The 14,034-nt window shown below is 31.5% G+C and overlaps 1 protein-coding gene and 1 pseudogene across 2 annotated transcripts in view; one reads left to right on the top strand and one right to left on the bottom strand.

The window, feature by feature from the left end:
* NCAM2 (neural cell adhesion molecule 2) overlaps positions 1-14,034 on the bottom strand; it is a 395,919-nt gene that overhangs the window by 165,381 nt on the left and 216,504 nt on the right. For both annotated transcript variants that reach the window (XM_036218500.1, XM_036218501.1), the window contains exon 2: positions 1,728-1,802. In XM_036218500.1, the coding sequence (XP_036074393.1) occupies positions 1,728-1,802 (75 nt within the window). The remainder of the gene's footprint in view (positions 1-1,727; positions 1,803-14,034) is intronic.
* Positions 7,742-7,860, top strand: LOC118601951 (annotated as a pseudogene).

A 14,034-nucleotide genomic window follows, 5' to 3' on the forward strand; every position in this document is an offset into this window, starting at 1 on the left:
GTATAAAAATTCCCTCATTATATATGATGCACTGTTCTTTACCTGAGGGTTGACTATTTTCTGACTTCACTAAATTTAAGACATATTTATTATTGAGTTTTAGGTGTCTGTGCTTTAGAGTGCAAGAAAACTTTAGCGTCATCAAGAGTCACTATTGTAGTAAGCAAAATACACGCAAGCTTTCTGATTTGCATGGGTTTCCCACAACTTTATTGTTAGATTCTTGTTTTACTACTATATTTAACACAAATAAAGGCACTTCCATAACAACAGCAAGCTCTTGGTTATACATCTTTATACAAAAAGAAAAAAAAATGCTTAATTATTTTGCCTTATTATTATTAAAAGCAAAACTCAGTACATTGAATAATGTTAATTTATACTTTTGAATTATGTCTTAATTTGACCTTATATAATACATAAAGGCAATTCAATTATATAAATTAAATTATCATGATATGCAGATCCAAGAAAATAATACAACTGCATTTTATTTTCAAAATTAATTTTTAAACTATTTTTTATTTTGTGATTATGTGATATAATTATGCATTTACATATATAAAATATTTACAATGTTTAGGAGAAATTGACATACATTCTCACGTCAAAGCTCTTCTGGCATAATAATGTTGACCTAATCTCTCGATGTCTGGTTTTTGTTAATACACATTAAAATATTATGCATCAACAGACCTATCAATTCAGACATTTATGGCCATAATTAGTTTTTCATAAGATGGGATATAACATAACACCGTATATTACATCTAGTGTATATAGTTGTAAGATACTATAATATACAGTCTACATACTATGAAAATGATTTATGTTATTGTGACTTTCTATTTTTATTAATTTTAACGATGATAAATAAGCCATACCATTCTCAAGACACCCTTTATAATGCATTTGATGTGAGAAATGCCTATTTAAATCATTTTAAATTGTTTAACTATAAACATAAATAGAAACAATTTTTAAAAACTATAAAAAGCAATTTTAACACTGAATATTTTTTAAAACTTTATTTATGAGGATTTGTATGAATTAAACAAATATGATGAAGCTAAAAAGAAGTAGAATGTGTTCATTTGTGCGTTCTCCAGTATGTTGAATTAGAATTTGACACTTAAGTATTTAACTATCTTCTGAAAAAATTCTGCATGTGTGTGATTAAATATGATTGAAGTCCATAAAATTTCCCATAGGCATTATGATATGATATTATTGATTAATAGTCACAAAAATCTTGCAATTTTTCCTGAGTAAATAACTATTTTTTAAAATCATATTTCATAGGGATGGATTTTATTTGCTTTGTCCAAAAATTTTCAGTAGGCGTAACTATAGTACAGTGTATCATATATAATTTATTCATTGTATATTTATAAAAATGATTATATTTATATTCATTCTAATATTAATATTTAGACAGAAATATTTGAATTGATTTGTTATTATGCATACATTATATTTAATATTAAATTACTTTCCAAATAAATGAGCTAGTCTGACAGTCAAAATTAATAACTTAAAATGAACAGAAATAAAATTCATATTGTTTAATACACAAAATAGTTACTAACACTTCCAATCATTATAAACACAATAACATAAAATTTTATTTTTAGAGAACTGAGTTTTTCACTACATAAATTTTGCCATTACATAAAATGATTAAAGCATAAAACAAGTTATTTGAGAATACTTGTAGAAATACATACCTGTACATGTGAAGAATTTAGATTCACCCACACTAAGCTCTACTTTGCTAAGTGAAATTGTCACTTGAAGAAGAGCTGAAAAGAAATATTTGAGTAGTGATTAATTATTTAAACTTAAATTCTCAGACTTTATTATATAATCTCCAAATGATATTCCCCATTTTTAAATTACCCGTAAAGAGAACTAGTTTTGTAACGTATAATATAAAAACAAAATGTCTGTTACATTTTATTATGCACTTCACAACCATACCAAACACAGGACTTATTCAATCTAATATTTGGAAATGTGTTTGTCAAGTAAATGAGCAAATTTGATACTCAGACAGCTGTTTCATATTTACATGCTAGGTTTATATATGCTACCATATTGAGCAATAGCTAAAGAAAATATTTGCCCCAAATTTGGAACTTTGTTTGAAAGAATAAATCTTAAACTGTTATTACAACAATGAAAAATATAAATTAACTACATTTTGACTACTTGCTAAAATATTTCCATGAAAGGAGGCAAACACAGGGAAGAGAGGGAGTACTGCATAGAGAAAGGTAAACAAATGATCATTGATTCTCACAAGATAAATAAGTTAAGTTATCAGGACAATGGCAATAAAATAGAGGAGATATTCAATAAGATTGTTCTCAAGTTTAAAATAAAACAGCTGAATATTTTAGAATTTTAGAAGATAATTAAAACTGTTTTAACACAAATTGAAAGACTTTTATTTTTGATTGCATGATGGACAAGATAGTGTGACTACTCCCCAAAACCCTGTCTCACAGCCCTTTGCTTCCAGAAATTCAAACCTGAACTTTTAGTAAAGTAATGGAGCCGCAAGGGAACAATCGGGGAAAAATCTAAGAAATAGAGTACAAGTCGACACTGAAAATGTGTAGGTCATATTAACAAAAAGGTAGACAGATTGTATAGAGATAAAACCCAAACTTGTCTAGAAAAGGGGTGCTATAGAACACCCGGTAACATTAGACCGAAATAAAATTCATCCTTAGTATAAGAAGGATAAGAATAAAAGCCCACTGGCAAATGGGTGATGACCAGGAGTGTTGTCTCTGCTGGCCTGCATAAGGGGAAAATGTTCCCCCTTAAATAGATTAACCACATTTCTGGCATATCCCAGGTATGGGGTTTTAACTATAAACATGTGATCTCTGGAAAGCCCCACGCTGAGAAATTGAACTAGAAAGCAGTGGCACATGTAAGTGACAGAAGCGAACATAAATCCTCTCCAGAAGAATGGCATTCATCAGCCCAGACTGCCCAAGCTTTTTAAAAATGAAGCTCTCTTTAACCTAAACTCACACTCTGACATTATAAAATGCATGGTGAAATAATGTACTGTGAGCGAGAGTCAGCTGAAAAAGAAAAAAAAAAAAAAAGGAAAAGTAGAACCACTAAATTTCAAAAAGTATAATTAGACTAGGAACACAACATATGTTTAATGTTTAAAGAAATAAAATGTGGAACCAAACACAGGAGAAAGGGAGCAAATATGTATCAAAAAATACTTGTCAAACATGTTTACATTCTTTAAAATATGTCTCCTTGTATTCCCATCATATCTTAATAAATTCCTTCTTTAACAGGAAACCTGTCTGGGAAACAGGCTGGGCTGCATTACTTTCTTCTTTCCTCTTTGTTGTGGGTTTCGTTTTGATTCGTAATGCCTTAATACTCAGTACTTGGCCCATTATAGAGGCTCAACAAGTGTTCAAGTAAGCCTAATATTTCAGAGATAAACAAGTTAAGGAAAGAATAGAAATTAGAAAGAACAGGAAGACAACAAGTAGAACCAAGAAACCAGAGTACTTAAAAACTATAAAAAATGCCAATTCCAGTGTGAAGTCACAGAAGAGGACATTTCCTTTTGAGAGGTAACTAATACCCTTGGTGACTTTAGTGTATGTCTAATGGCATCAGCAGAAGCAAATTGCAGAAGTTAAGTAATTTGAGATTGCCCTTATAAGAAGCTTGAATCTAAAGAGGTGGATGAGTTTTGGGGGATCCACAGTTCTGAGCATGCACCTATGGATTTTATAATTTGGTGAAGGTTTGGGTATACCTATGTATAGAAGGTTGAAAGAAAAAAGGGAAATTGTGATTCGGTTCCTCTTTCTCTTTTCTTTTCTTCCTTTACTTTCTCCTTTAAGACAATATCTTATTTCACCACACTGAAAACTTTTTGTCTTTGGATGTTCAGATTCCCAAAATTTAATCCTGCAATTCCCAACTCTCAGCTTCCATTCAGTTGAACAGTATATTTTAATTTCAAAGTTTCTATGTGTAAACTGAACCCACTCCCCTTTCACCAAAAATTGTTCCTATTCCATTTTTGGTCACCATCAGTCAATTTTCAAGAATTGAAGATATAATCTCTGAAATATCACAGAACACATACATACAAAAATGTTTGCATTTTTATTTCTAATACTCTTTCCCTAATATATGAACTCATCAATTTTAATGTAAGGTATTTATTTTAATATGAGATAGTGATATATCAGATTCCAAATTTCTTTTTTTCTTTTATTTCTTCCTTCTCTTTTCCCATAGAAGTATTTCCCAGGATGCCACACACATACATTCATAAAACTTTAACTTCACCTGCCTACTCAAAAGTATTCAGAGTGGATTTACTGTGTCTGATCAATTGATTATTATACAAATTTTACTTGAAAGAAAACTTACCTTACCGAGTTTATTTCTAATTATTCCTCCCCAATGTTTCTACAGCTATAGGCAATAAATTAGTCCTGCCCCTTCTCCACTGACTCACACTTTCCCACCATTTTGCATTTGCTCAAACTATTTCCTCTGCCTTAATTTTCTTTTCTCACATCTCCACATGGTTGGCTGCATTCTATCTTCAAAGCAAAATTAAAATCTCAATAACTTTGCAAAACATTCTTTGATAGCCCTATCTATGGTATCAATGAATATTTTTGATCAGAAGACATTTTTCACTAAACGAATGAAACTTACATTGTTGATAATTATATTTAGTTCTTAACCTTATTTAAACATAAATCTCCAAAAGTGAAGGCTCATCACATTGCTTCTGTTTCTCCTAAACTGATGATATATGAATATATGCCAGAATAATGTACAAACTCTCACTAAGAGCTTATTGTACAGAACATAGTATGTAACAACATACATTTTTGGAATGACTTCATTGCCTTAAATTGAATTTAAGATTATCAGAGAGTTTGGGAAATGTCTGCCAATTGTTACTTAAATAATTCTCGTCTTTGACCTTTGACATATTTTTCTTTTCTAAGGAAGAGTTTATAGAAAAGACAGACCTTGAAAGATACAGGCACTTTAAGTCAATTACAGTTCTGTACAATTTTTGCACTGATTTTCTGATGGGTGAATAACTTATGTCCATTGTAACAAAATGAAATTGAGCTTAAAATTAATTAGTTAATTTATATTAAAATACTTGGTTAATTTTCATTTAGTATAAACTATCAGTTCACCCATAAATCAAGACCATATTTTTAATGGACATTTTGATGACAGTGCTATTTTTTAGGTATTAAAAGTATGTAAGGAAAACACATAATTCTCTAATCTAATACATTTACCAAAGGCTCTAATTGATCTTTTTAGATACATTAAAATATGTGCATGTTAGGAAAAGTATGGAGAACTAAAATTTAAGACCAAGCGTTAATCATTGCTTTAGTTATTTAACATTTTGAATTTCTTGTGACCACTCTTGATGCATAGCCCCCTCCAACAGACTCATCTTGGACCCAAATGTTAAAAGAAAATAGTTTCCTAAGGCCAAAAGTTGTGTTCAGAGAAAACTGGACAGAAATGATATATTCGATATCTATCCAGTTAATTCTTCCATCATTTCTGGTGTTTCAATTTAGGTACAAAGAAATGAAACTGGATAGTGATATGGGGACCTTATTTCATTTTTTAAAAAATTAAGCATTTCACATTAAAATTTCTATTTAGGATTGGAGTTTGAAAAATATCGGTAGCATTCATGAATGCTGAAAAATTTAATTTTGATGTGTTATTCTTCTTATGTATTTGGAATAGATATAATGATGTTGAAGAAAACTATAAAGGGTAAAATGCTACATAGATTCACCCCACATGAGGAACATTATTTATTAAATAATGGTATTCCTTATAGATCGGTCAATTGATTATGTTTTTATAGTACAGTTGGGGTTGGATAGTCAAAAATACCAGTATCTTCATGAGATTTTTACTTAAGGTAAAAAAATGTTTTTAATTCAGAGACTGCAAAGTAGAGCCGTGATAATTATATATTCTCTATGAACTAGTCTCAAAGAAATGCATGTAATAGCAATCTTAAAAATAGACATAGGAAAATTAATTTTTTAACCAAAATCAGTACTTATTGACTATATTTATTTTGAAAATCACTCTTTTAAATGCTATGGTATATAAAAATAATAAGCTATAGTTCTTACATGTAGGGATTTACAGTTTATTTGTAAAGACAACTATACTACCTAAAAAGATGAAGGATAAAACAAGATAATGTATATCAATTATAGCTATTATGAGTTTTTATAATCAAGAAGTCTAATAGAGGGCAATAAAACTTAAATTAAAAAGGTTGGGTAGGTATTATAATAAAGAGACAGAAAGTGAGAGGACATTCCAGGTCAGGTAGGGCAAAGATGTTTAAGGAGCATTCAAGGAATGAGTAGATCAATACAGATGAGGTTGATCTCGTGTAGAATATTTATTATTGAAGGAATAGTTATCTGAAATGGCTGGTGGCAAATAATATGGAAAGGTAAGAATATATGTAACAAAAAATAAAAATAGGAGTTGTCTCTGTGCTTAATCAGAACATTAGTGATAAGATAAAGGTGAAAAATGTTAAGCTTTTCTACTTGGGTGAAACAAGGGTAATCAAGGTGAAAAAGAATTTCATAAAAAGAGCAAATAGAAGGAAAAATATGAAGTAGTAATTTATTTCATAAATGAAAATTATTTTCAAAATAGAACATAGGCAACATATTAACAAAGGTAACTGCTATCATAACAAAGCTTAAATTAATATGTATAATTTAAGCATGCGGATCAAATAACAGCTATCCAACAGGGACTTTCTTAACTTACGGGAATGTAACTACAATGAAGCCATTGGCATTTTTAAGTTCCATCAGGAGACCAAGAGCCCTTTGCAATATGATACAACATTTAATAGCGGCATTTCAAGTGGCCAGTTTATCACCTGCAGAGATTTAAAAACTGGCAACTTAATCATTCTACTGCGTGCTCGACAGAAGGTAGAGTTGTATTCACTTAAAATTCCAAGAGACATGCAGAGACAACTTAGGCACTAATTTTTCTTGGTACAATGACTTCTAACACTTTTTAAGCAGGCTCTTTTTTTCCCTTGGCTTCCACATCAAGGGACTTAAAAGAATTAATGAATTTACATTGTTATAGAAACTTTCGAGTGTTACTCATAGGTTTTTATAAATTACTGATAATACGAAAGTATTGTTTCTATAAAAATGACTTTCATTTTTAGTATAAATGAATTCATACTAAATTTAGTAAATGACTTTCATTTCTTTCATTAAAAATATATTTTAAAATTATGTTTTCTTTGACTGAATTATGCACATAATTATTCACATTTTTATTACTGAATTTTCATGTCCATGTATTACAATGGCTAAGTGGGTTATTAGGTTTTGGAAATTGCCACAATATTCAAGAAAATTCAGAACTTTTGGATCATTTAAATCTTAAATACTCTACCACCAAACATTTTAGGAAATTTGATGGCTGTAAACATTTTATGAAAATTGTTTTTTAATAAATTGTTTCAGCTAAGTTTACCAAGAAGACAAAGTTGAAATTCTTAATGCAATTTCTCTCCACCTCTATGATTTTTATATTTATACTCATACTGACTGAATCACAATTTACAATTTAACAAGATCCCAGCAGGTCCATGTGCACTTTAAAATGTGATTAGCAGGTCTCTGGTCATGCTGCCCTGAACGTGCCTGATCTTGTCTGATCTCAGAAGCTAAGTATGGTTGGGCCTGCTTAGTACTTGGATGGGAGACCACTTAGGGAGACCAGGTGCTGTAGGCATTTAAAAAAATAAAAAATAAATAAAATATGATCACTACTGGGTTATACTGTGACAATCCCATATATTTACCATTCTGTAATATAAATATACTTCCCATTATGTATAGGTAAAACCCAAATGCGTTCACATAAAACATGTAAAATCTTTCACAATCTGGCCATAATCTAACTTTACTCAACTATATTTCCTGCCACTTTCCAGGTATGGAAGCAAAACAAAATTAAAATAAAACATACAAAATAGTTATACTACTAGGAAATTTTGCAAATAGGTCCCACTTTCCTATTTCTTTATTTTTGCATTGTTTTCCTTATTTAGTGGAACTTTTCCCTTTTCCTTTTTTTAATTTTAACTTTTTAAAATTTTTATTAAATTCATTGGGCGACACTGGATACTAAAATTATATAGGTTTCAAGTGTACAATTCTATAAGGCATCATCTGTATGTCACATTGTGTGTTTGCCACCCAAAGTCAAATCTCTCTCTCTCTGTTTATTTGAAGCTCTTTGCTATTTTCTATCTCCTCCTCACCTCTCTTTCTTGCTGGTAACCACTATTCTGTTGTCTCTGTCTATGATTTTTTGTTTGTTTCTTGATCTTGTTTATTCATTGGTTTGCTTTTCTCCTTTATCTCATCTCAGGCCCTGCCTATCACTTTCATTGAAACTTACGTGAGTCCTCCGGGCAGCAAACCATAGCTTTCAATATATCCTAAAATCCTATAGTACTTTCTCATAGAATACTTAATCCATCACATTAAAATATTTAAGAATTGTATGACTCTAATAAGCAAAAAATTTATTTGCATGCTATCTGAATGGCATTATCATCTCTTATCAAGTTCATTTAGTGCTATTTCCCAGTAGTAATTAACATGCTCAATTTTGTTCACATGCCTTTTTCTCCATTGGACTATATGCTATTGGAAAAAAAGTAAGTATATCTTATTCATCTTAGTCTGTCCACGCAGCTGATGGTCTGAAAAAGAGTCTCATGACAAAATATTTGTGCATAAATGGAGTGATTCTGTTGTAAAATAAAACAAAACAAAAAAATTTAAAATATCTCTCCATGTTTCTATTGGTTGAATTCAATAAAAAGCACTTTTAAATCAATTCTTATTCTTTGTAGACTATTCTATTTTTGAAAATCATATCTTTCTAAACTTATAAAAATTTGCATTAAGTAGTGACGTAGTGTGACTTTGAGCGAAAAGTCTTGCAACCTGTATTGTGCGATTGTTCAGTAATAGTGTAATGTGTGTGTTTGTGTACCTCAATCAGGACATGCATTTCACATGTGAACGTAAAATATGCAAAAATGCCATCCAAATGACTGGTACTCAAAAATTAACTGATGTTAAAATTAGGCAATGTGAATGAAAAAAAGAGAAAATCAGGTTTAGAAACAAAGAAAGAATTAAAAGTGGAGATGAGATCTGTAAGAGAATGTTAAAAAAACGGTGAGTTTGGAAAGACCATAATGAGTAGGCAAGATATTTATAATTATTACACTTTCATCTGTCATTGAAACAGCACTAAGCAGATCTTTAAAGATTTGAGCTTACCAAGAAATTAAAGTGAATACATCATATTAAACAGAAAATGTTTGTGACATAACATTTATGCTGATTTAGATATATATATTTTTTGTTTTTAAAAAGAATATTTTTTCCTAAAATACACTGTTTAAAATTGAATAGCACATAATAAGCTTAAGATGAAAGAGGTTGCAACTCTAAACATAATTTAAATATACATTAGTGCATAAATACTCATCAAAATAGTTTATTAGTAAAAGGAATTGCGATACCTTAATATTTATAAAACAGCGACCATCTTTCTATATTTTAGTTTTAAAGCCAACTCTTTTTCATATATCACTTAATGTAAATAAAAGTAGAAAATATCCTTTTAGGCCAATTAGACTCAGGAATGTCACCTGAGTGACGAGTGAGGCAATCTGTACTTAGGCAGTAGTTAGGCCTTGAGTCCATTACCAGACCAGGAACAGCTCGCTCATCATTTATTTGGAGTGTGACATTTAATTAAAACTAAAAGCTCATGAAGAGGCAGCTAAGTCCAAGTTCTACACCAAGTCCAAGTTTATTTCAACAGGCACCACTTAGACATGTAAGTTATTAGCTGCCTTGATGAAACCAGCACAGAACATTCTGTAAAATTCTGAATCACTGTTCATACTATGCAATAATAAATTAAATTAAGGGAAAGTGTTTGCATTGGGCCTAATTCCTAAATCTCTGGATGCTGATGTAAGTGTTTTGTCTACAAGTGTGTGGTGTTTGTCTCCAGATTAATTAGAAACACTAAAGTGTTGGACCAATGAAAGATGCCATCCTTTACATGAGAGCGTATTAATTTCATCAGCTCAGTGCAAACTGAAAGCATTATAACATAAGAACTGTATGATATAGGGTCCAAAATATTTCTATAAAAGTACACTCCTTTAAAATAAACAATTTTAAAAGAATAGTAGAAGGCATGCATCATTATATTTTAATAGCACAGGATAACAATAATTACTAGAATAAAATGTGCAATTATTTATTCATTAATTAATTGGTTCACTCATAAACCACACATGGAATCATTGCATAGATTTGCTTGAGCACATATACTAAGTTTGCTTTTATGTGCTTATAGAAAAATATTTCACCAGCCTGAAAAATCTCCACCTTTGTGAAATTAGCAATTTACATGTTTTAAGAAGTCATCAGATCTGTTTCTTAGTCCTCTAAATCAATTGTAGGATAATTTTATATTACAGCCAGGGACATTTATGTTTAATATTAGATTGCAAAGAAAAACATATTTTACAAAAAAATTTATTTTAATGCATTCATAGAAATATGAAAGCCAGGGAAGTTTTAAAGGGACAAATCGGTTTGGATGGCTAAATATAGAAAAACATTTTTTTCAATGGAAGCATTTTAGGCATCTCAGAAACTTAGATTATTATAGCCTGAAGGTGCCTATAGGATCTCTAGTCTAGCAATTTCAGGTTACAGGTAAGGAAAGGGGTCCAGAAGGTGTATCTGTTTATGAAGACCCCAGGATAATGCAGAGGTAAATCTGTGCTTAGACTACTAAGTCCTAGCCTGAACTAACAACTTTGGATCTCGAAAATACTTGGTGTTATTTTGTTGAAGAATTTGAGTGAAGAAACAGATTGGGTAGCTCTTCAGAACTGGGGAAAAGTTGATGGGAGTAATCCCTTCCAGAGAGTAAGACAGCAGACAGCCTGCCCCTGTTCCAAAGAACTGAGTCAATCAAAAGAGAGATAAAAATCAGGGAGTTGCCAAGACTCACTGTCGTATAACATGGCTTCCTAGTTTGGGCTAAAATAGCAAAGTAGGGGGTTTCCCCTAGTCTGAAAGGAAGGCTAAAGCCAGCGAATTGGACCTCACAATTTTGTGTGGCTCTGTTTGTGTGTGAAGATGCTGAAGCAACTCCATAGATGGTGATTGTGCATCAACCTGAGGTAGCAAATGAAAAAAAGTCAGTGTAACATAGTGCAAAAGAGAACAAGAGTAAGTATTATAGTATTGTCTTTGACTCTTTTGTGAATGGGGAAGGTGTAATGTCCTAAAATTCACATATGTCTAATATAATAGAAAACAGTTTTGGTCATTTGGCTTGCTGTGTGTGTGTGTGTGTGTGTGTGTGTGTGTGTCTGTGTGAGAGAGAGAGAGAGAGAGAGAGAGAGAGAGAGAATAGGGTTTCCCCGGTGGGAGGTAACTGACTGGCCTTGGGTCACATATCAATCAGGTGACAGAAAATACAGGTAAAGTCAGAAGTTGTCACCAATAGCAACTGAGTTGGACATGAAACAGCATGAGAATCCCTTGTCCCCGACAAAGTCATAGGTACAAAGCATATATTCACCAGCAATTTCTCTGAAGACACCAGTTTGAGAGGACAGGAATACCATAAGAGCCCCAAACTTCATCTAAACCAAGGTCCAGAGGGTAAACATGTACTAAAGATCCTTCCAGTACCTGCAAGCTGACATAAGCAGTTATTTCTTATCAGACATACAAATGCTATCTTGGGAAGGTGGTTATAAAGATTGAGTTTACCTAAAAGATATTGAAAAAAATATAGAAATAGGAAGAAACCAAGATTTTGTCTTTGGTACACCCGTATATATAATGTGGGCATAATAACACTAGCTCCACTATATTTGTGAGGATTAAATGAAAAGCATTTAAAACAGTATCTGATGCAAGTATGCAATAAACGTTAAACACTGTAATTGTAACCCTTCCTCTTAATTAGCTTTGGAGCATCCCACAAGGACAAACTTGGTATCTTTTCTGTTTGTTTTATATGAGAACTGTTCCATGTTTGTAAAACACTGAATTAAGACTGCCAATCAAAATTGTATTTATAGTTTTTCTTTCCAAGTAAACTGAGAAATTCTTTCTTCTATCCAAATTTAATTGGAATGCATTTAAGCAAAATTTGTTCACCTCTGTCTTAATCTGTTCAGACTATTACAAAAATGTACCATAAACTGGATTTATAGGCAAGAACCAATTATTTTTCACAGCACTAGAGTCTGGAAGTACAAGAACATGGCTCCAGCATGGTTGCATTCTGGTGAAGGCCCTCTCCTTAGTTTCAGACTGTCTAATTTTTGTTGTATCTTCATATGGTGGAAAGACAATGTGAGAACTCATTGGAGTCCCTTTTATAAGGGCACTAATCCTATTCATGAAGGTCCACCACCATAACCTAATCACCCTACAGCCCCCACCTCCTAACACCATCTTGGTGGGTATTAGAATTCCAACATTTAATTTTGGGAAGGACATGAATATTCAGATCATAACAATCTCCATCCAATAATGTTAACTACCATGCAAAATATTTCCAGCATTGTCAAGACTATATGATAGGCTGTAGAATTTGTTGACACATGCTTAAATTATATCAAAACTTCTGGAGCTCACACCAATGATATATAATTACCCTAGTGAAGGGTAGGAAATGTAGCACAAAATTAAGTTTTGTTTTATCCTCAGGAACAAAAAGAAGCTACTGCCTCAGTCATTATTTGCAGAAAATTTTAGACAAAATAAAACATTTTACAATGTAATAAATATACCTGAAGTAACCTAATTTCTAAACCAATACTAAGAAAAAGTTATAATCATATCCGAAGTGATTCATTTATGCCAAAATAGTATAGTAATGAATATGATTAAATATTAAAGTATGTCATGTATTTCAAATCCTATCACATATAATTGTGACTCCCCAATTGGTCTCCCTGGAGAGTTGTTATTTACACACCAAACAACAAACAAATGGGACACACAGAGACTCATGGACGTGGATAATACCAGTTACCAGAGGGGACGGGGATGGGGAGGGGGGAAGTAGATGGGGTAAGAGGGGTCAAATATGGGGTAACAGAAAGAAATCTAACTATGGGAGTAGAACACACATCCAAAATATATGTCTTACCATTAAATTGTACACCTGAAACTTACTGGATTTCATTAACCAATGTCACCAAGAAATAACTTATAATAAAAATAAATTTAAAAAAGAAAAAGAATCTCTGACCTCATTTTATGTAGCCCTTCTCTAACAGTCCTTACCTCCAATTCCTTACCTACTCTTTGATCTTCCAGAATTAGGTTGTCTCTGTTTCTCTCTCTTTGCTTCCACAGCTTCTTAAGCATACCACTTTGTCTAATTTACCACATATTGGCAGGATAATTATTTGTATATATGCCATAACTGTAATTAGAATGCAATTTGTACTAAGAAAGACAATGTCTTACTCAATTTATAAACCCCCTTGGAACACTGCTGACACTTATTATATTTCTGACATACTAAATACATGAATGAATTTTTTTAAATCAATATATTTAAATCTAAATTTCTCAAATAAAAAGGTGCAAATTCATCCCCCCCCTCCAATAGCCAAGAAGGAGAGGTACCTATTGTGCATTTATTTTTAAAAGATTTTTCTAGAACCAGACCACTTTATTTGAATGTTGGTCAAATAATTAAACTAATATATCTGAATTTATAATACTTGATTGGTTGATTGCAAATAAATATGATTATTACTGTATCAGTGAATTATATAATAGGCTTGAAGACCAAAATAACACACTTGCCTATCGATTAGTC

The sequence above is a fragment of the Rousettus aegyptiacus genome, unplaced genomic scaffold (genome assembly GCF_014176215.1).
Source record: "Rousettus aegyptiacus isolate mRouAeg1 unplaced genomic scaffold, mRouAeg1.p scaffold_m13_p_4, whole genome shotgun sequence".
Classification (NCBI taxonomy): domain Eukaryota; kingdom Metazoa; phylum Chordata; class Mammalia; order Chiroptera; family Pteropodidae; genus Rousettus; species Rousettus aegyptiacus.